Source organism: Papaver somniferum, unplaced genomic scaffold, assembly GCF_003573695.1.
Source record: "Papaver somniferum cultivar HN1 unplaced genomic scaffold, ASM357369v1 unplaced-scaffold_115, whole genome shotgun sequence".
Lineage (NCBI taxonomy): Eukaryota > Viridiplantae > Streptophyta > Magnoliopsida > Ranunculales > Papaveraceae > Papaver > Papaver somniferum.
Genome location: NW_020620492.1, coordinates 528,603 through 552,845, shown reverse-complemented (window position 1 = coordinate 552,845; position 24,243 = coordinate 528,603). Strand labels below are relative to the sequence as shown.

The 24,243-nt window shown below is 35.2% G+C and overlaps 3 protein-coding genes across 3 annotated transcripts; 2 read left to right on the top strand and 1 right to left on the bottom strand.

Moving 5' to 3' along the window:
* Positions 1-6,986: 6,986 nt before the first annotated feature.
* LOC113329067 lies at positions 6,987-8,164 on the top strand. Its single transcript, XM_026576037.1, has 2 exons — positions 6,987-7,470; positions 7,593-8,164. The coding sequence occupies exons 1-2, from the start codon at positions 6,987-6,989 to the stop codon at positions 8,162-8,164; spliced, it is 1,056 nt and encodes a 351-aa protein (XP_026431822.1).
* Positions 8,165-13,969: 5,805 nt separating this feature from the next.
* LOC113329260 lies at positions 13,970-14,885 on the top strand. Its single transcript, XM_026576217.1, has one exon. The coding sequence runs from the start codon at positions 14,056-14,058 to the stop codon at positions 14,653-14,655; it is 600 nt and encodes a 199-aa protein (XP_026432002.1). The 5' UTR covers positions 13,970-14,055; the 3' UTR covers positions 14,656-14,885.
* A 3,606-nt stretch (positions 14,886-18,491) lies between these two features.
* Positions 18,492-20,577, bottom strand: LOC113329066 (cation/H(+) antiporter 15-like). Its single transcript, XM_026576036.1, has 3 exons — positions 19,636-20,577; positions 18,840-19,562; positions 18,492-18,791 (listed from the first exon to the last, which is right to left on the bottom strand). The coding sequence occupies exons 1-3, from the start codon at positions 20,575-20,577 to the stop codon at positions 18,492-18,494; spliced, it is 1,965 nt and encodes a 654-aa protein (XP_026431821.1).
* Positions 20,578-24,243: the final 3,666 nt, after the last annotated feature.

Here is a 24,243-nt window from a genome sequence, read left to right as displayed (position 1 = left end):
CATCCTCCAGGGCCTGTGCAGGCCTAACATGTTACCGAAAGAGGCATAACTATGTCCCGTTGCTTCCATCCTGTTCAAATTGCAGAGTGTGTTACCTGGACTAAGGTCATCCCTTGATCAGTTCTGTTAGTCCAAAATTACGCATTAATGATCCATTAATCTTCTTCGGACAGGCTAATCATGTACTTAAAAATACTTATCAATTGGCAATTTTCAGGTTCAATCAAGTTTGGAAGCTTCCGACGAGTAGCTTATGCAGGTTTTTCGCCATTTATGGTCATGCTTATGAGTAAATGTGACGGGGATAGCTCGCTAAAAACTGCGGAATCTCAGCCCAGTTGCAATACCAGAATAGTTGGGATGCCTGCAGGACCACCATTGCCGTACAAGCTCAGCCATTATTCTCCTCGTGGGTATTAAACAATTATTAATGTTCTTGATTAACTGATTAAAGTTAGGAGTTACTATTTCCATACATCGGTTACCTTGAAACATTGAGCGAGGCGATTGAAAAACATTTGTAAATATGTGATACTCATTTGAGTCAACAAATAGTCAAACACCAAAATTCTAGTAATATCAAATTCAAAATTCAAAATTCGCTACCGGAAAACTCAGTACACAAATACCATGATTGTTCTGCGTGGCTACCAGTTCAGTTGGATGCATCCATCAGGATTATTTTGTTTATATAAACGAGTGAGGATATATGTGCGACATACATGTTCGAGTTTGACTAATTTCGAGAGCAATTAAATTTTTTTGGGTAAAATAAAAGTTTATTATTCTTATTTAAAGAACTTTGAAGTTTTATAAAATCCAATGTATATTTTAAAAGATATTAAGGTTTTAGATTTTTTGATTTATTTTTAAAATGCGAATTTTTTTTCTAATCCAATTTACATTTTTCTTATATAAGAAAACCCACCATTAAAGTTCAATATACCAGAATATTTATATGACTGAGATTACAAAAGTAACCTTTTACCTAATAAGGAAATTAATTTTGTTTAAAAAAAATTAACAAAAATGGTTGTCATAAATTATAATCCCTAAAATAACTTTTTGACCTCCCTAAAATCATTTTATCTTATTTATTTCCATAAAATACTCTTTTCCATAATTTGTTTTTATCTATTTACCTAATTTTTAAAATAAAAAACAGTTGTCATAAATTCAAATCCCTTAAATAACTCGTTTGATTTCCCTAAAATTAACTTTTTTACATTTCATTTATCTCTCTAAAAAATATTAATATAATTAAGATTCATGCAAAAATTGCTTCTCAAAAATAATAATGCAAGACCGGTGAAATCCCAATTTATTTATTTTTTGTGAAAATTGAAATTTTCAGAGTGACGTCATGGGTGAATTTTTTGTTTTTTTGGTGAGAAGTGAAATTATTGGATGAAAATTTCAATTTTCACGGTGACGTCATGGGTGAAAAATTCAGTTTTCACATGTAATATCAGTGAAAATCATAGTTTCTTTAGTAAAACTGCAATTATCAGGTGCAAATATACATGTGAAAGTCTCAATTATCACTAGTTCATATTTACGTGAAATCCTAAAAAACCCCAAAATTAAAAGATAATGCGCAAGAAATCATAAGTATAAATGAGAAAAAAAACTCAAAGAAAACTTGTGAAAAAATCATTAAACAAACTTACCAAAAAGAACTAAATCAAATACTTATAAACCACTTTGAAGCTACTAAATATTGAAGAAAAAGTAAAAACTCAATAGCTAATATTACAGACCACTTACCCTGTTAAAGAAAAATGATCGTCGTTGATCTCAACATCAACAAAACTAATAAGACTCTATGAAGAATTTAATTCTACCCTTAATAAGAAAGCAACTATGGTGGTGATTCACCGAGATTCAAGAGGAAAATTGAAAGAGAAAAATAACCGGATGTGCTCACATGCAAATAATTTTACAACTAACTGACCTAATATGATTAATTGCCGGCCATGAATAACGGCATCAACTAATTGACGTCAAAAACATTTTTTTCTTTATATTAATTAGTTAGCAGGATAAATTAGTTAGTACGATAAAGGTTAGCAGTAACGTCCACCAATAATGCCAACATATGCGCCAAAATCATTTGACTTGAATTAACAAAAAGAAACGGGTAGTTTAGTCCTGCAGAAAGGTTGAAAATTTCAATTCATTGTTAAACTGTTAATCTTAGCCGTAGATCTTACAATTTGGGCTAGACATATATACCATTTTATTTACGGATTTGTGAAAGAGAGATGACTCAAACTTGGGTTTCTCAGAAATTTTCACTTTTTAAAATAATGCCATTTTAATAAATATGTATATTTTTAATAACATTTTTAATACGATGTTATTTAATATAATTTATATCTTTTAATTTTATTAAAATTACATAATATAATAGAACTTCGTAATTTAAATGAGGACAACTTAATAATTTAGGGGGTCTCCTACCAAAAAAAGTTTTTTTCTTATTTGAGTATAAGATTTGTAAACTCCACATGAATAACCCAAGCAGCAGCTTTGAAATCGCACAAATACCTGCAAGTAAATAAGACTACAAATAAACACATAAAATTGGTGAAATTGGCCGGATACGGCCTAGCTCACTTACGTGGAACCACATCCAGACTTGGCTCCGCTTAAGCCACCCATAAAACCCAAAGAGCCTTTTCTTTCACTACCTATTTTAGGTTGAGCTGATAAAATAGGTGTAAGTAACAGGCTTAAACCAGGTGCGTACAGATGATCAAGACCAAAAGCCCTCCCAAGCTAAATTTCTAGTTCCATACGTGTGGACGAAATTTCTATTAAACAACAAACCTTTTGGTACAACTTCATTAGGCTGTAAATATTATTGAGCGAATGAATTTGGGCATTCGAATAGAAACCTTGAAAAGTTACCACCCTTTCTTATGATTTTTTCATTGGGATTTGTCTAAAAAAGTTTCCACGTATATATAATAACTTAGCGGGTTTAATCTTAGGTAAAAGGAAAACAACAAAGTTTGATCCATTCTAATAAGTAAATCTTAGTTCCATTAAAAATCATTTTCATAAGAAAAAAAAAGACATCAGATCAGTTTACATCTTAACAAAAATGATACGTTTACGGTGGGTCGGTGTCGTGGATAAACCCGACTCTCACACAGAAGGGACCCACAGCAGCCAAAACACCGTGAGAATCGGGATAATTGGCATGTCATTTAGGGATGGTCATTTGCCCCACCTGAACCCATCCCAGTGGGTACCCACCCCGTCTGCGTAGGATTTTACCCACATAAATGGGAATGGTTCAGAGTATGAGTAGTACTCAAAATTCTTGTTTCGGGGATGAGATTCAAGGTCCATGCTCGTTACCTGCCTCGTAGCTTTTATATCTTAGGATTTAGACTATTATATAAGCATTTATATCGTATTTATGTTCCTTTTATTAGTGTTTATTAAGCGTTCCAATAAATAAAATATTTTCTATATAATTCTAGACCTCTAAATTAATTAGTGATCGTCGATTATTAATAGTTAATCATATTTTCAATCGTACGGCGATATATGTTGTTTTTCTTGATTGTGTAATCATGTTAAGATAATATATTTATATCACTTAATTGGCCGAGTTATTTCTTTTATTTATTGAATTCTTGATCGTTTTTGTTCATTCATTATTTTCACTTCTTTGTACTAATAACTGATCAAACACATTATCTATAAGTTAATTAGAAAATATTTGAAGTATATGATGAGACGGTTCGTGGTGAAAAATGCTTAATAATGAGGAATTAAGAAGCATAAAGACTATTGATAGTAATATATAGAGCAATTATTTTGTTTGACCGTCTTAAGAATAAATTCTAAATTAAGATTTTTGAATCCGTTATTTTTAGGTTATTATCGTTGCTTACATCATATGTTAACTTAATATTATGGGTAACCCATCAAAAGTTCGTCCCGTACGGGTATTTTCCATACCCTACACACCCAATTCATGTGGGTAATGGAGAGGGCATGGGTATTTTGTTTACGAACAGGGAAGTGACTAAGATTGGCATACCCGACACATGACCATCCCTGATATCTCCAATCACGTGTCTCATGATAATTTTTTAACCGGTTATAGACATATAATTTGGTGCAAATAACCATTTTCGAGCACATATTACAATTTAGGTTACACTAACAAAGCAGAATTTGAGCCTGGATAACGGATACCTATTCTGGGTCGGTTGAATTTGAGACATTATTATGTTCGACTCAAATACTTCTCTCTCAGTTAAAGGATTAGTTGCAAGATGGTTGACGACAAGAGATAGTTATCCCTGGCTTTACTATGGAACTAACGTTTTCAGGATTATTTGGAAAGCCAGGAACCGACTGATTATTGGTAAGAAATCAATTATTGTTCATCAGATTCCTCAAGATACTCGGTTGTTATTTACTGTCTATTCTAAACTTGAAGCATCTCAGCATTTGCAACCTGAAAATAGTTTACTTAATAGTCCTCATTGGAGTCCTCCTGAACCTGGGGTAATCAAATTCAATTTGGATGGGGCAGTACATGCGTACCCAGGGGCGAATCTACAAGGGTGCACCTGGGGTCGCCTGCCCCCACACGTTTTATAAAAAAAAAAAATCCTAAATGTTTCTCGTTTGATATAACCCAGATGCTCCCACGACATTTACAACTTTACCAGCATAACAGAGGAATAAACTCAACTTTAATTCCTTCATCAGTCAATCTTACTCCTACAAACCCTCTAACAACTCTAAAATCAACTTTTTTCAACCCAAATCTCCTAATTTATTGCTAAAAATGATGATCTCCTTAAGTTTAAAGGGGATATATCAACAAATAAAGATAATCTGGTTATCCTCTTCATCGATTTCGTTTCCAGGTTAGGGTTCTTTACTCCTCAAATTTCTTAACTTTTTCATTCGTTATTCCTCGATTGTATGTAATTTCTGTAATGTTTTTCTCTAATTGATATTATAGGTGTATTGTAATAGTGGGTGTTTGATTTATATTTCAGATTCTAACAAATTGAGGAGAGATTTATTGATTTTAAGGTAAAAAGTGTTACGTCATTTCTACAAACAGCTGTTGTACACCATAACTTGGATTTGTTGTGGTAAGAAAAATTAAAGATTGAGTTTTTTTTTACTTATAATTGTTCTTTAATGGCTTAGTAATCAATTTTTTGATTATATTATTTATATGGATCATGGTTTTATCAATTAAATTCAATAGGAATCATTGGATTATTTTCTCCTATTTTTGTATGAATTTTGGCATGATGAATGAGAATGATGATGCATTTCTTTGCACAGCTTGCATGTTGTACTATCAATATCATCCATTTATGCATTTGTATATTGTTTCTAATTATTAATGAAATTTTGTTGTTGTGTTCTAAGATAAATAAGTGTAGAAATGATTTCCTGTTTTAACTAAAACTTGATTGTATCATTATCTGTTTAACAATCATAGGATACCTCTTTTACTATCAATCAATTATTTATCCAAAAGAGTAACAGCTTGACCATCATAAAGTTTTTTGTGTTTTCTTTTGTATTTTATCCTAATTCCTTTACCCATTGGTTTGTCATGTTGTATCATCAACTTTAAATGATTTTTAATGTGTGATTCTCATAATTCAGGTAAAGATGTTTAGGTACTTCAAGAAAATAAACATGGACATCAATGAATCAACATTACCTTTGTCCTCGAACCTGCGCACTACAACAACAATTTGTCTACCTCATGGTGCCCGTTCAACTGCCCAGAATATAGCCCCGCCAATTTCAACTGCCCATAATATCGCACCACCAGTTTCAACTCCCCAAAATGAGTCTTCCATAGAAAACAGTGCGAATGAAGACCTATTAGAAAGTCTACCTTCAGACCCGGGACTGCGACCTCCAATTTTTGATTATGATCCCAATATCCAAGACCAAGTTCGAAGAGTGTATCTACAAAGAGGTCCTTGTCAGCCAAAAAAACATGCTTATCCGACATCAATACTCGGTGGGAAGTCAATAAAGTTCTGCAATTCCTGGTTTAATGATCACCCAAGTTGGTTGGAATACAGTGTTGCAAATGATACAGTTTATTGTCTATGTTGTTATCTGTTTAGGCCAAGCAGTGGTGATTCATTTGTTGGCAAAGGTTTCAGAAATTGGAGGAAGAAAACCAGGTTGCACGACCATAATGGGAAACGCAACAGTGCACACAACAATTCTTTGAAGAACTGTGTGGCGTTACTTAACCAGAAGCAACACATCAATTCAGTTATATTTAAACAGTCGGAGGAGACTAAAAGGGAGTATAGGAAAAGGTTAAGGGCTTCAATTAATTGTTCTCGGTTTCTTTTTCGGCAAGGACTTGCATTCAGTGGCCATGATGAAGATGAAGAGTCGCATAACAGAGGAAACTTTATAGATCTCTTACATCGGTTGGCAGATAATAATGAGGAAATTAGAGCTGTTGTACTAGATAATGCTCCAGGGAATCAAAAGCTGATAGCACCAGATTTTCAGAAAAGATATAACCAAGTGTTTTTCTTCTGAAATCCTAAGTCAAATTGTTAAAGAAATCGGTTATGGACCATTTTCTATCCTCTTAGATGAATCTAAAGATATATCTTCGAAGGAGCAGTTGGCGATAGTCTTGCGATATGTGCACAAAGGCCAAGTAATCGAGCGTTTCTTAGGAATCGAACATGTCAACAGTACGACTGCCGTTTCACTTAAAGCTACTTTCGATGATTTATTTTCTCGGCATGGATTGAGTATTTCCAGATTGCGAGGGCAAGGTTATGATGGGGCAAGCAATATGAAAGGTGAGTATAATGGTCTTAAGGCACTGATTTTGAAAGATAACGATTGCGCGTAATTTGTGCACTGTTTTTCTCACCAACTGCAGCTAGTTGTTGTGGGTGTTGCAAAAAAAACATACATATGTTGAACACCTTTATGTCATAATGAGTAACTTGGTGAATGTGGTGGCTGGATCAGCCAAACGTCAAGATATGCTTCATTCCAAGCAAGCTGATGCAATCTTTGAGGCACTGTGTAGTGGTGATATTGTAAGTGGGCGAGGCCTTAATCAAGAAAGTACTCTTAAAATAGAAGGTGATACACGTTGGGGTTCGCATCACAGTACAATAGTAAGCTTAATTAACACATTCTCATCTGTTGTAACACTTTTGGAAGACTTAAATGTAGATTCTGATAAGAAGTTTGAAGCCAAGGTTCTCCTAGATGCTATGCAGAATTTCAATTTTATTTTCAGCTTACACTTGATGAAAACTATTCTGGGAATTACCAACGATTTGTCAAAAGCATTGCAGAGAAAAGATCAAGACATTGTCAATGCCATGAAATTAATTACAGTATGCAAGGAACGACTTCAGCTAATGAGAGATGAGGACTGGGATTCGATGTTGTCAGAAGTATCCTCTTTTTGTACAAGGCACCGCATCAAAATTCTGATATGAACGATGTGTTCCAACGGGAAGGTCGACCCAGGCGTAATGTTGAAGAGATAACTAATTCATACCATTATCGAGTTGAATATTTCAATACAGTCATAAATATGCAACTGCTGGAACTAAACAATCGTTTCAAAGAGACAAACACTGAATTACTTCTTTCTGTCGCATTCTTAAGTCCAATTGACTCATTCTCTGCATTTGACAAAGACAAACTGATTCGTTTTTCTCGGTTTTACCCAAGAGATTTTTCTCCTACTCAGCTTGTGTTACTTGAAGACCAACTACTAAATTATATTGCTGATGTACGGTCTAGCAATGAGTTTTTAGATTTGAAAGGAATTGTTGATCTTGCAGTCAAAATGGTGGAGACAAAAAAGGATATAATGTACCCTTTGGTTTACTTGCTTCTCACACTAGAATTACTCCTACCAGTTGCTACTACCACCGTAGAAAGGGTATTTTCTGCCATAAAAATTGTGAAAAATCGTTTGCGTAATAGAATGGGAGACGAATGGATGAATGATATTTTGATATGCTACATTGAGAGGTTCATATTCGACCTGATCGGAGATGCTACTATCATGAACATGTTTCAGAAAATGAGGACTCGTCGTGGGCAGACATACCAACTGCATATTTGTTCCGAGTTTTATGTAGTGACCTAAGTAGATCCAATTTTCTTTTCTTTAGAAGTTTTATTATTTCTTTTGAGTTTGGTGGCTTAGTGTGATATTGTGATGAGACCTTTCTTTATAAGCTTTATTCGGTAATATGCGTCTTTTTTCCATTTTGAATGAAACGTTATTTTTCTTCTATATTTGCGGAAGGAATTTTTTTTTATAGAATTATAGTTACATTTGTAGCTATGACCTTCGAGAATAAGTTGTGCCCCCATCGAAATTTTGTTCTGGATTCGCCACTGTGCGTACCGTTCTGGTGCAGCAGTTGTAGCTAAATATTCTCCGTCTAGAATACTTGTAGCTTCCTCATCACTTCAACTCCAAAATAGTTCAGTTATGACGGAAATATAAATTATTCTTCTTGCACTACAACTTGCCAAAGCCCAAGGATTTGAAAAAATTCTCATTAAGGGCAATTTCCAACAGCGCATCCGAATCTTGAACAATGAAAGCTTAGCTATTTCGTTCCTTATTACTCAGATTGTTGATGATATCAAAGATCTCACGAAATAATTCACTTCAGTTTCATTCTCTTACTTAGAACGAGATTCCAATGACATGGCTCATGATCTCGCACAACATGCAGTGCTAAATAATATCCACACTATGTGGTCTCCTCCCAATATCCCTTCTTGTGTTTGTGATACCAGAAGGACTTAACTTCTAGCTATTTCTTTTTTGTATGTTTTATTTTATTTTATTTTGGCTATCAAAAAATAAAATAATAAATAATATGGGGCGACATATTATATAAGTTACACGATAAATATAAATATTATAAGTTGTACGATAATTATTAATTCACGTGGTATGATTCTTTTGAAATCTATGGACCTAACTAACCTCGCAAACCGACTTGCAAGGTTAAGGTTGTCAAAGACTTATAAATCGCAGGATCTTAGATATATAACCCAAAGTATGCAGGATTAATCTCAACACGCCCCCTCACGTGTAGCCTCGTTGGGTCTAACACATGGAAAAATTAAATCGGGTGACCCATAGTGCAGTCAAAAAATAAAATCAGGACTCGTCACAATTACAATGATTGTGATAAACTAACCTCGAAAGCTCGCTTTCAAGGTTAGGATTTCCTAAGATTTATAAATTGCAGGATCTTTGATAACCCCAAGAATGTGGGACTAATCTCAACAGTTTAGGTAGTGCAGATATCTCGTGTCACAAGACAAACTTTAAATCACTTGGAAAATTTTGAGCACAAAAATTTTTTTTAGCCACAATGCATATTTTTAGATGATGAACAGTTTTGGATCATATGACAACTTTTGAGACACAGTGAGAATCAGATCATGAGAATTTTTCAGTCGCGTGTTTTTCATATACTTTTGCTCATGAGGTAGAATATGGTTCTCAGAGAATTTCTGAGACGCAAGATCAACTATACTTCACGATATAAATTTGGGTCACCTAACAAAGTTAATTTGGGGTACATTGCAAATTTACACCCTCTCTCTGTAGATGAAGATTTTAGTTTAAGGTGCAGTCTAACCCATCTTTCAGCTTAAAAGCTTAAAGGTGCAGTCAAGGTCTTTTGGATTTCACCCTAAATGCAAGAGTACTAGTCTAACCTGTCTATGCTTCGCCGATGATGTTATGGTCTTCTTCAAGGGTACTTTGGCTGCTGCTAATTCCGTCCAATCTGCTCTTTTGAAGTATTGCTCTTATTCTGGACTCGAGGTAAGCATTCAGAAAACTTCTTTGTTCCCTTATTGAATTCATGAAGATGTTCTTCAAGATATTTTTAAATTGCTTTGGTTGCTCTGAAGGATCTTTACCTGTTCGATACTTATAAATTCCTTTAATCTTTACTAGACTCTCTTATGCTGATTGTCTCCATGTAATTGTTGAAATTACTAAAAGAGTCAAATATTGGAAGGACAAATTTTTAACTTATTCAGGTAGGCTCTTGTTAATCAATGTTGTATTAAGTGGTATACTTTACTTTTGTTTTTTTTTTGTCTTATTCTTTCTAAGAGAGTCATAAAAGAACTAGATTTTATTTTCAAGAGATTTTTATGGGATGGCCCGAATATGAATAAAAGGCACAATCGTGTAAGTTGGCTTCAAATTTGGCTTCCTTTTACCGAGGGAGGCTTAGGAGTTCAGAATTTAGAAAGTACCAATCTATCTGCTAACCTTTGTTATATTTGGGACCTTTATTCTGGCAAGAGTACTGTGTGGAATCAATGGGTTAATGTTAATCTCATAAAAAACAAAGATTTTTGGACTATGGACATCCCTCAGGATTGTTCTTGGAGTTTGAGAAGGATTTTAGAATGCAGAGATTCGACCCTACCTTTTTTAAGTACTATTCTGTGAAATGGTAAACAAACCAGGGTCTCGTAAAAAACAAAGACTTACTTTAGAGTTTATTTTTTCCTTTATATTTTTCTTCTTTTTTGTTTGGTTTGGGTCTCCTTAACCCAGCGGAAGGTTTCAAAACCAAAAAGAAAAAATAATAGTAAGAAAAAAAAGATTATAGTTTAAGAAGTAGTACTCTCTTTGTCCAACGTATATAAATACGCGAAATTTTGGATTTTGGTTGTCCACTTAAATAATATTTTCTACATTATTGTTATTTATGATATATACCGTAAAACTTCTGATATATATGTACCACTAGAGTCTCCTTTTTCACATTTATCTTATTCATGATGTATACTCCCTTTGTCCATCATATATTATGGGTACGTTGAATTTTGGATTTTGGTTGTCCGCTTAAATAGCATTTTCCACATTTATGTTTATTTATGATACATTGTATCGCCAGAATAGCATTTTCCACATTTACCTGTATTTATGATACACCACTAGAATTTTTTGTCTTTTTAATTAGCGAAAAATTTGATGTTGATGAATTTTGAACTCAAATCATTCATATTATCATCGAATAATTTTACCACTAGAACTAATTGGATGATTCTAGGTACCATCAAAGAGTAAACGGTAATTTAGGAAAACAATATCCACTACTGAAATCTAAATATTTTCTTAATCAAACAGATTTCACCTCCTCCTCCGCATATATAGCATGGACGGAGTGAGCAAATTTGTGTTAAATTGAAGATAAATTTTGTTTTACATTGATCCCAAGACAAATTTTAATTAGGTCACATGACACATGCTTGATTTTGATGTCTCATCTTAAATTTTAGAATATCGTGAAAATTTCTGGTGATGAACAAAATTTGGGCTACAGGGCATAATTCAGATCACATGATAAGTTTTGATACAGTGAATGGGTCATTTGACCAAGAAAATGTTATTTATGGTTCAACTGGACGGGTAAAAATAGGGTCTCGGTGAGATGAAAAGTTAAGAAAAAAAATTCATACAAACCATTATATCTCCTCTTCTTCATTATCTTTTCCCATTTCCCATTACAAACCCATTTTTCTTCATTACCTTCGTCCTCTTCCCCGTCAAAACCAGATCCAAACTTCCTCCGAGTTCTCCACCATCACCATCGACAAACAAGACCATCATTGTCACCACCATAAACACTAACACCACCAAGCTCTCTTGGATTCATCACTGCCACCTTCACCATTACAAATATCAACTGGATTACAGATCGTCACCATCATTATTGAATGAACTCCATCATCGACACAGCCACCTCCATTACCGATTGTGATTTATGTTCTTCTAATTCGCTAATTTGTTGAAACGAATAATATTATGTTGTTATCATCCATCCATTCAAGACGAATACATGTAAGTTTCTTAACCTTAATTCAAGTTTTTGATCTTGATTTTAGGAAAAACATGTTTTTTGATTATGAGATTTAGTTTAACTAGCTTAATTTACAATGAATTGAGATTTTTTGTTGTGCGTTAATTTCATGAAAGATATATGTATTGATATAGTTTATTTTGAAATTGATTTCATCAATGTTTGATAGTAAGATGAAATTGGTTTCATCTGTTATGGATTGACATGAAATTGTTTTTATCCATGTTATACTAGGATGAAACCAATATCATCCTGTTTTGGATTGACCTGAAATTATTTTCATCCATGTTATACTAGGATGAAACTTGTTTCATCTAGTTATAATTGTATTTTCGTCAAGATACTCAGGGTGAAACCAGTTTCATATAGTTTACTCATTAAGAAAACTTAATTTCGTCAAAATACTCAGGATGAAACCAATTTCATCTAGTTATAGAATGTAATATGACTTTATTTTCGTTAAAATATGCAGGAGGATACCAATTTCATCTAGTCATAGACTATGATATAATTGTATTTTTTATCGGAATATGCATGATGAAAATCAGTTTCATCCAGTTTTAAACTGTGAAAGACGGTTAGAATATGTTATTCCATTGCTCCCTGCAGTCCTCTTGTTTAATTCTTTGTTTCAAGCAGTGGTCTTATAACAATGTAATGATGACATTTGCAGATATGTGGTTTCGATAACCATAAGGAATGTGCTTGGTTTTGTGCTTCTTACATTGATCTGGAAATATGAGTTCCCACCTTTCATCTGGTAATAGCTATATTGAACGATGGTAAGGATTCATCCCTGTAGTTCCTGTATACAAAGGAAATTATCTAGTCTTCCCTTGACGTTTGAGTGGATCTGGTTCCTGCTTCAAGGTACCATTATGACGATATCCAAAGACGAGGCGTCATGGGGTTTGAAGAGAAATCAGTTGATTCTGGTATTGTTTGCTCATCGGGTGTAGTCTGAGTTGTAGGTGGACATGATATAAAGGGTGTTGATGTTTGTTTGATGCGGTAGTTGAAGAATTATTGTCTTGCTGTTGTGGTGGGGCTTAAATAGAAGATTGACTTGAGTTTGTTTCAGGTGGGTAATTGAAGTTGCAGGTCATAGTGATATTTATGAAGTTTCAGTCGATGGTAAAAAACAAAGTTCGGTGTTTCAAAATCTATTTCCTTTGTTTAAGGGATATTTTAAACAAACAATTTTTATTTTTTTATTTTATTTTTCTGGGTAGATTGCGCAAATTGGTTAATAGAACAATATTTTTTTTGATTCATGTCCATATAAACAATATCTAATTTTACAAGCCCGTTTCACTCAGGAATTGTTGATTTCGGTTTTTTTAACCAATTTTGTGTTTTTGATAACAAGATAGATTTAGATGGATGACACTATTTTATTTTTATTTTTATTCTTTTTGACGGGTGGAATACTGATTCCTTAAATTATATCCAAACTCGTTCGAATAAAATTTATTTAATAAATATGAGGTTTGAACTCTTACCTCCCTGATTTAAGAGAGTGAAACCATGAGCCCATGAGACTACTTGATGCATGGAAGATTCTAAATCACGAAGTAAATTTTTGCCACCGCGCATATATTTGGCCAAAAGAGTTGACACTAGTAGATTTTGGGTAATTACCTGCAAGCAGATTTTAGATCCAATGATCTTCCCAAAATACCCAAAATAGCAGTAGATTCAGATAAGTGAACAGAATATTTTTACAATCATTTGTCTTAATTAAGCTAACTTACACTTAGATGCAATACCATATTTATTACTATTAAGATAATGAATCTGAGGAATCTAACAGCGAAGTATTAACAAACAATCAATGATTCAACCACAATACAAGGACAATTTCGTCATTCTGGCAACAAATAGTTAGTTATCACTTATCTGCTCAATAATTAGTAGTTAACGTGTTTAATTAATACTTAATTATGTGAATTTGGTCGTCGTCTAGCTAAGCTTCTGTACATGTATATATATCTGCATCACGACTAAGTTCTCCTCATCGTTGATCGATACAAAATTATTCTTTGATCGTCGTCAAAGCGTAAACGAGTCACCAGAGAAGAAATTTACCGGAAAATCGGCCGGAGCGGGAAGAAATTAAATCATGGGCAACAGTTTAAGATGTTGTTTGGCGTGTGTAATTCCTTGTGGAGCTCTAGATGTGATCAGAATTGTTCATTTGAACGGTCAAGTCGAAGAAATTACGCGTACGATCTCAGCCGGTGAAGTTCTTAAAGCGAATCCGAATTACGTATTAAGTAAACCATCGTCTCAAGGCGTTGTTCGTAAAATTTTAATTCTTTCTCCGGAATCCGATCTCAAAAGAGGTAATATCTATTTCTTAATACCATCTTCTTCTGTTCCGGCCGAAAAGAAGAAAAACAACAACACCACCATCAAAACTGTCGCAAACACCAAAACCGTGGTCTCTACCGTCGCCGATGTTAAAAAGCAGTGTGTTGATGATATGAAGAATGTTGTTGTCCATAAAACAGCAACGAATGATCTACATCTACCTATCGTTAATAAAGAAGTCCCTGCAGATTGTAAACAATTTGTAACGGAGAAGATTCAACCGGAAAAGAAAACCACACGACACCGGAGACGGACGAGTGCTAGTCGAGCAAGCCGAGATTGGAGGCCTCATCTTGAGAGCATTTCTGAGGATTCAAGACAATTTTCCATCCCCAATATAATGCAGTAAAAAATTATGCTTATTGAAATTGGATAATTACTTTTTATCCATTCAATTTCTGGGATAATTATTTTATCCCAATATAGGTTCAACTTTTTTTTTTCTTTTCTTCCAATCCAAATTTTATGAGTTTTTTGAATTTGTCATTTATATGTGGATAAAAATAATCAATGTATTCTTTTTTTTCTTTTCAAATTTATAATTTTAGAATATATCCAATTACTATTTGTGGGGATTCTCTAAATTTCTTTTGTGTTGCGTTGCCTAATCTTTTATAATCACGATTTACTTTATTTGGATACTGAGATAAAACTCGCCATTTTACGAGAAATTTTTCGATGGGATGCTTTTTGAAGAGAGCATAGGGACCAATGATATGTTGACATGTGCACTTGATATTAATGAATTATATTTTCCAAAAATATAAAAGAAGCGTATTTTTGGAGAGAAAATTTATTTTTTTAATTGGTGTTGGTATTTTTGGAAACATAATTCATTATATCAAGTGCACGTCTCGACATATCATTGGTCCCCATGCCTCCTTCAAAAAAAGCCCTCATCAAAAATTTTCTGCCATTTTACTCTTAAAAATGCAGAAAAAAATAAAAATACAATCGCATTTGGACGAGTCAAAGCAACTCATACAGTTTTCTAGACAACTTTGAATGTAAAAACAAGTAAGATTTGAACGAATCAGATTCAGAAGAGTCAAATAAAGATGAATCAGTTAAACCAGATCCAAAAGAGTTATTACTCACCAACAGCTGAACACCTTATATTTATTGTTAATCTTTAAAACTAATAATTTCTCCTACTAAATCCAGGCTTTCATTTTACTTTTGTTTATTTAGGAAGACATTGAATCGCACATGGATGAGCATAATTAAATAAATATAACAATGTATTAGTTAAATTACAAAAATTAATTAGGTTAAGAAATATGCATTTAATTTGTCCACTTCTGTCTAGTTAGATAGAAACCAAAATTTGATTAATAATGCAACCCATTGGTTAGATTCCCGTAAACAAAACAACTATTCTCAACACCACCACGCTTGATGTTATGAGAAATTCTGTTGCATAAAAGTTGGATTTTCACATGATTAAGAAATCACTAATCAGGAATTTTGATTGTAAATACTTATGATTATGGTTCAATGTTCCAACATAATCCGATTGCTAAGCTAAACGGTCAGGTGTATAAATATGTGATTAAGTACTTGATTATCCAAATGTTTGGTTAACATAATTTTCAAAACTTAATATTGATCAGAGATTTAATCATTCTAATGAATACTCTACGACGGTGACCGGTTTCCTCGTTGTCATTAATGAGTTTAAAATGAAGAGATATTTTGACTTTGGGTCACATAAAAGTGATCAGATGTGCGTTTGGGTCACAGGAAAATTTTAATTAGAGTTTGGGTCACATGACCACGGTTGACCGCGTTGACGGTTATGATATTGGTTAAGTGAGTAAATGACCAATATAATATTAAAGTTTGATTTATTTACTAACCTATCCCGTTCCTCTTCTATTAGTCCCGGCCGCTTCAATCCTGCCAAACTGTTGGGTCTTCGACTCTTTTTCCATCGATCTTCCTTATACTTCTCCATTTCCAGAGGTACCAGATTCAATTTAGTAGAAACCTTCGGTAATTTTGTTAGGGAACCCCGATGGGAAGCATAACCATAGCTCAAGAAAAACTGAGCAACATGATTTTTTATATATCAACATCATAATTGGAAAAGGAAGACAATGAACGGATGACTCATGTTGGTTTGAATTTAGATGATGGATCAAATTCTGTCAATTTTACGAAAGGGTTTGTGATAATTAATTTGATGCATGTTGGTAACTTAAATTGTTCAATTAAAGTTGTTTTATGTTAATTTGGGGATGATTTCTTCCAAATAGGGTTCTTAAGAAATTTGGTGGTTTTCTCATATTCCATTTCTTTTGTTAATTCATGAAATAGGCTGTTGTTTACTCATCGGTATTGACGACTCCTCAGCCGTAAAATTGAACGGCATCAACCATGTGTTCTTCACTGTGTACGGCAAACAGCAACATGCCTTCACTTATATACTCTTCTTTGTTCTTAGTTTCTATAGTGTTTGTCCTAACCCTACCTTTTCAATGCACCTTTCCATCTTACCAACAAAAAACAATTTCCATAAACATCCAAACATGATCAGAACAAGATCAAATTTTGGAGTTTAGTTGGATTGGAGCAACGATATCTTTCCGTTCTCCGTTCTCCTGATATGTATGTTCTTGAGTTCATGAATGATATATGATTAGGAGTGTTGTATAGTTATGGAATGTTGAAATTTCTCATGGGAAGGAGGTGGAGGAGGGTGGTGGTGGTGTTGCTTCTAGAAGTGAAGGAGGCCGAGGTTGTACCGGTTATGGTGGTGGCGATGATTATGTTAACGGCCACTAACGGAGTTAAATAATTGAAATTGGTTTTAAAAAATAAATAATTAACTAACCGTCAACACAGTCAACTCCCATCGTGTGACCCAAATTTTGATTAAAATTTTTCTGTGAACCAAACCTAAATCTGGTCACTTTTATGTGATCCAAAATCAAAATGCCCTAAAATGAAAATGAAAAGATAATTAAGTTAAGAAATGCAAACATTTAGACAGATAACGAAGACGATCAGAAACAGCATATATTTGTATTTCATGGCCGAACACATACCGTTGATGTTCAAATTATGACATTACATCCGAAACACCGAATGCACTGAGTTATAAACAATTATTAAAAACATTACGAAACTACGTGTTTAAAATTACATTTCATGATTTGTATTATTTTACTTTGTACGTGCAAGTGTTAATGAAAAAAAGAGGATACTTCTCCAGTTTAGATACTTTCTGTGTCTGTTAAAACAGATTCAACAGATCCCAAAATATTATGACATTCAGACCTAAACGTTAACAGTTGTCCTGAAAGGGTATTACGGGATGCCTTTTGGGATTTCCTGCAATAAGTGGTGATAAAAGACGGAAAAATTGACAACAATTCAAGGCTTGGGGGGCTTCCATGCATTAACAAAGTGATCAACAGGTTGAACAAGGTAGCAGGGCTGGAAAAACGAACACATTGTTCTTTCTTATGAATTTGATTTGGCATCAGATTCGGCCTCAGTTATACGTCACATAGTTTATTTTTTTTCCAATTTTTTGATGCTTGACTCGAGGTCTGATTCACAGCATATATATCTGACTCTAGCAATATTCAAAATTGTACTCGACTGGCTGGGTATCTAGGATTCAAAAGTTTTCTATCACCCTTAAAGAATAAATGGACCCTGAAACCAGACTCCACGGACACACTATAAAATGGAGCTTTGATATTGTTTTTCTGGTGCTTGCTTTTTCTCGGTCCGTTGAGAACTGTTGATGACATTCAACAATTTTTGGGTCAAATGTGCGTACTAAACCAGACTCATATGTGATCAGTTAGGAGAACAAACAAAAATCCAAGAAGACCCATATTTTCTCATCTGTTCGTCAAATGTCTTACTCGTGAATGACTCCGAACAACAAGAGTCAGTCGAGTGACATGCAGCCGAGCAAGCAATAAACTAATGTCCTCCAAATTCGATGACTGACTGAAAATGGGTAACTACCAACTACTTTTTACATGTATCTACAAAAATCTAAAAGACTAAACACTAAGAACAGAACTGATGAAAAGAAAAACATTAGCACCACAGCTAGAAATGAAAGCCCTACCAATTCCCCATCAGCTTTGTCGTTGCCATCACAACAAGTGACCATGAGGTCTTGGGATCGAACTTGGTATGTCAATTGGAGAAATGAAAGCCCTATTGTTGCACAACTAGAACTGAAAACTTTCCCGGTGAATTAGAGGTCGCGAAAAGGTCTCCAATAACACCAAGCTCTTTGTACACACACCATTCATCAAGCCCTAATAAGATCCGCGAACTATTATCATGTCTTCTTCCCACCATTATGAAGTCATAGCTGGTTTCAATGGCTTTGAGTTTACAAGCTGTATCGGCACCATCTGTTACCTCTTCTTCTTTGTACATAATATTGTCCACGTCCATGATTTTATCCCACAAATCCTGTATCACGTCATCGTCTTTCTTCGTTTTCTTGACCTATCCATCCGAACTCGAAAGTGTTAATCTAAAAACTGTGAGGTTTACGTTAGAATTCATCGCCATTCTCATACTTAATGTTAGTGCCTCTCGGTCATCAGGCCCTACGATGAAAATCAAGGCCACATTTTCATATTTTATGCCAATATCGAAAATAGATCTCGAACCATTTATGTGGTCAAAGAGGATACCCACTGAACAAGGTGCTTTCTGCAATGCACTCTGGGTGACTAGCCGAAAGGGATGCTCAACTGACTCATGGAAGGGTATGATCACCAGCGCGGCCCTCTTATCCATTATTAGGTGACATACATCATTGTACATACCTGAGAATTGTGAGATTGTTGTGAAGGCTTGTCCTATGAGGAAGCCTGGATTATGTTGTTCAAAGTGGTGGAAGGCTTTAATAATTTTCTCTGACGTATTCCTAGCTCTACTGGAGTATCTATTTTTACGCTGCTTATGGGTGACCAGGACAGATGCTGCACGCCCAACTAGCTCAACGAGGTGCAGAACATAGATGCATAGGGTGCAATCTTGTACTGGATTAATGGCTTCAAGGAAATTAAGTATGCCCGGAACCGTGTCTTCGTCGTAAACACAAGCAACTATGCGGAGCTCTCCCAGGCTTACAAGATCTTGGATGCTTTGCCTCTTGTAACCTGCATACCTCCTTGAAGGATCATACAGACGTTTCACTAATGGTGTGGCTATCATTGATATCCAAGCTTTCGTGAGGATCATAATAGTGTAAGATTCCTTATCAAGCCACTGCATTGCGGAAATGAAAATAACATGGTCAAAAAGATGGCAAGGGTATAAGTTGCTGGCAGAAATTACGTACCTTCATCTCAAGTAAACGAGTCATAAGCAAAAGAGTAAATATGCCATCACAGTTCATGATGAGACTGATAGAGAGAGCGTCCGGAAAACGCATCCCGCAGTAGAGAGAAGGCAGCAATACTGCAATGAGTTTCACAAAGAAACCAATGCAAACTAGCAACTCTATAATTGCAAAATTCCTCATGCGGATGTTGAACACATCTACCGGATAACATGATACAATGAAAAAAGCTGGCAAGAGCACAAGAGTAACGAAGAACTCGAGCTTTCTTTCAATAGCAGCTCCTATAGGTGTCCCAACAGGTACCACCAATCCCATGAGAACGGCTCCAAACAGGGCCTTTTCCCCAATATACTCGGTGTAAAATGCTGCTACCAAGACGAGAAGGAGGATCAAGATGACATAACCCTCCTTCAAATTGTCTCCTTCCGGGGTGTTTCTAATCATCCATAAATATAATGGACGGACAAAAAATAGGACCAAGGAAAATAAAAGAGCTTTACTCATCCATGAAAACATCACTATATGTGGATCTAAAGTATTGAATTCTTTTAATGAGAAGACGGTGAACAGGATTGCCCAACTGCAAAACCCATTGACAAATGAAATGGATAGGGATATACGGCCGATCTCTGAGTTGAGCAGATTTAAGTCGTCTAGGACACAAGAGGTATCATAGAAGGCAGTTAGAGACAATACCAATGCAATGTTCGGGAGGGAATGATGCATTCTTCGGTCCATGTCTATGAACCTCTCCATCAGCAAAGAAACACTTGCATTGACGATTAAAGGAAAGACGAAAGTGAAACAGCCTATGAAAAATGTTTTTCTCTTTGTGCTCAGAAGCATAGCCAGGTCTATTTTGATTCCGACAAGGAACGTAAAATAGACTAACCCGAAAAGTGTAGTAACACCCATGAGTGCTTGTGTTTCATAAACCATAGTTTTGAATGTTCCTCAAAGATTCTAAGGAATTGATTTTATTAATCTCACACACTACAGATTGTTCTACACTAAGTATTTATACAAGTTACAAGGAATGAAAGACCTAACAGATAGAACGAGTTTACAGGGCTTGTTATAATAACTAAAGATGCATAGGACTCGGATTTACAACAGGTTCAATAACCATATTCCTGAAGACTTGGACTATACATGGACTGACGGTGCAGACTATATACACATCTAATACCTCCCCTCAAGTTGGAGGCTGAGGACCATCTGCACGAAGACCCAACTTGCTAGAAAGGCGAAGAAAATGATCCACTCCCAACGGCTTCGTGAAAAGATCGGCTAATTGTAATGCTGACGGTAGATAAGTAGGTTTGATTAGACCAGAAAGGAGTTTGTCACGTACGAAGTAGCAATCTATTTCAATATGTTTAGTTCGTTCGTGAAAAACAGGATTAGCAGAAATATGAATGGCAGCTTGATTATCGCAATAAATGGGAATAGGTTTTCGAATAGTGATACGAAGATCAGTGAAAAGATAATGCAACCATTGCAGTTCAGAAGTAAGTCGTGCAAGAGCACGATATTCTGCTTCAGCAGAAGAAAGAGATATTGTTGGTTGCTTCTTGGACTTCCAAGAAATAGGGCTGTCCCCTAACATCGTAAAATAACCTGTCGTTGATCGACGAGTTGTAGGGCAGCCTGCCCAATCAGAATCGGTGTAACCCGAGAGAGACAAAGAGCTTGAGGAAGATAAAAAAATACCATGACTAACGGTACCTTTAAGATAACGAACAATACGATGTGCAGCAGCCAAATGACCAGAGCATGGTTGTTGCATGAATTGACTTAAATAATTAACAGAAAATGTGATATCAGGACGTGTTACCTGAAGATACAAGAGACGACCTATGAGACGCCGATAAATACTGGGATCAGATAGAGGATCACCAGAGGATGGCAGTAGTTTAAGATGTTGCTCCATTGGAGAAGGAGAAGGCTTAGCTCCCAAAAGACCACAGTCAGTCACAATGTCTATTAGTCCCGGCGGCTTCAATCCTACCAAACTGTTGAGTCTTCGACTCTTTTTCCATTGATCTTCTTTATACTTCTCCATTTCCAGAGGTACCAGATTCAATTTAGTAGAAACCTTCGGTAATTTTGTTAGGGAACCCCGATGGGAAGCATAACCATAGCTCAAGAAAAACTGAGCAACATGATTTTTTATATATCAACATCATAATTGGAAGAAGAAGACAATGAACGGATGACTCATGTTGGTTTGAATTTAGATGATGGATCAAATTCTGTCAATTTTACGAAAGGGTTTGTGATAATTAATTTGATGCATGTTGGTAACTTAAATTGTTCAATTAAAGTTGTTTTATGTTAATTTGGGGATGATTTCTTCTAATTAGGGTTCTTAAGAAATTTGGTGGTTTTCTCATATTCCATTTCTTTTGTTAATTCATGAAATAGGCTGTTGTTTACTCATCGGTATTGACGACTCCTCAGCCGTAAAATTGAACGGCATCAACCATGTGTTCTTCACTGTGTACGGCAAACAGCAACATGCCTTCGCATATATACTCTTCTTTGTTCTTAGTTTCTATAGTGTTTGTCCTAACCCTACCTTTTCAATGCACCTTTCCATCTTACCAACAAAAATCAATTTCCATAAACATCCAAACATGATCAGAACAAGATCAACTTTTGGAGTTTAGTTGGATTGGAGCAACGATATCTTTGTTGGCGCAATGCGGAAATGTGATGGGTTTATGGAAATGAATTTAGGAAGAGAGGTTGGTTAATTGAAAGGTGAGGCTTATATTAATATGAAAATGAAAATGAAAATATTACAAGAGGCTTGTGTAGCAACTTTGGCTTACACTAGTTGTTTACAAAGAGGCACTTTGGCTCTTACTCTAAACTCTAGCTCTCACTCTAACTCTTGTTAACTCACTTGAGTTTTTGATTGTTGTTGGATGATCCCAAATGAATCCATCCTATGCCTATTTATAGGCTTCATGACCAACTACTTACTTCTCTAGATAGTTCTATCTAGACTCTTCCTTACACTCTCAACTTAGATATTACAAGAAAATTCTAGAGAAAAGAATTCTCTAGATAATACTTGATGTAAAGAAGGCCTAGAAGATTCTAGTATTGGGCTTTACTTACTGTAGATGATTATTTGGGCTTTACTTATTGGGTTTTCACAAATTATGTTTTTAACACTCCCTCTTAATTTGTGATGTTAAATTTTTCTCTAAAATGATTGAATTTGTCCAATGTGACTGCTTTTGTGAAGATGTCAGCATTTTGTTCTTGTGTTGGACAAAATTGGAGCTCAATTTCCTTGTTTTCGACCAGCTCTCTGATAAAGTGATGTCGTAGCTCTATGTGCTTCGTCCGTCCGTGAAAGACTGGATTTTTTGTCATTGCAATTGTAGACATATTGTCACAGTAGATAGTCGTCGGCTGCTTTTGCCTTTGTTGTAGGTCGGTCATTATTCTTCTCAACCATACTGCTCACATGCTGCACTTGTTGATGCTATGTACTCTGCTTCGGCTGACGATAGTGCCACCGTACTTTGTTTTTAGAACTCCAAGAGATAACTTTTGTTCCCATACAGAAAACATAGCCTGATGTGCTCTTTCGGTCTTCAATAGAACCTGCCCAATCGCTATCTGTGAAGCCAATTAAATCATTATCTTTTTCTCTTGTATACTTGATGCCAAAATCTTGTTCCCTTGATATACGAAGAATTCTCTTTGCGGCTGCATAGTGTAACTTGCTTGGCTCGCTCATAAACCGAGAAACAATACTGGTTGCATTGACGATGTCTGGCCTTGTATTTGTTAAGTAGATCAGTGAGCCGACTAGACTTCTGAATAAGGTTGGATCAACTTTTGTCGCTCCATCATTTTTTACCAATTTCTCATTGGTACCCATTGGAGTTGCAATTGGTTTGCAATCCATCATGTTGAACCTTTTCAGTAAGTCTTCTGCATATTTTTCTTGGAAATGAATATTTCTTCTGGAGATTGTTTTACTTGAATCCCAAGAAAATATCGCATAAGTCCTAAGTCTGTCATCTCATATTCTTTCATCATCCCTTCTTAAATTTTTCTGCCATCTCTTGTTTTGTACTGGCATAAATTAAATCATCGACATAGAGACAGACGATTAGAAATCTGTACCTTGTTTTTGATGTAGAGTGATGGCTCACTTGGACTTTTCTCAAATCCATTATCTCGGAAATACTTGTCGATTTTGTTGTTCCATGCACGCGGTGCTTGCTTGAGACCATATAGTGCTTTGCGGAGACGATATACCATTTTTTTTTTCCTTTGCGGACATATCCTTGAGGTGTTCGACGTACACCTCTTCTTCAAGTTCTCCGTTTAGGAACGCCGACTTTACATCCAATTGGTAGACCTTCATTTTTAGTTGAGCTGCCAAAGCTAACACCATTCGGATTGTTTCCATGCGAGCGACTGGGGAATGTCTCGTAGTAGTCAATTCCTGGTTGCTGGGAATATCCTTTTGCAACTAGCCTTGCCTTGCTTTTGAATTGAACCATCTTCATTATATTTGTCTTGTAGACCCATTTCAGACCAATTATTTCTTTATCAATTGGCTGATTGACAAGC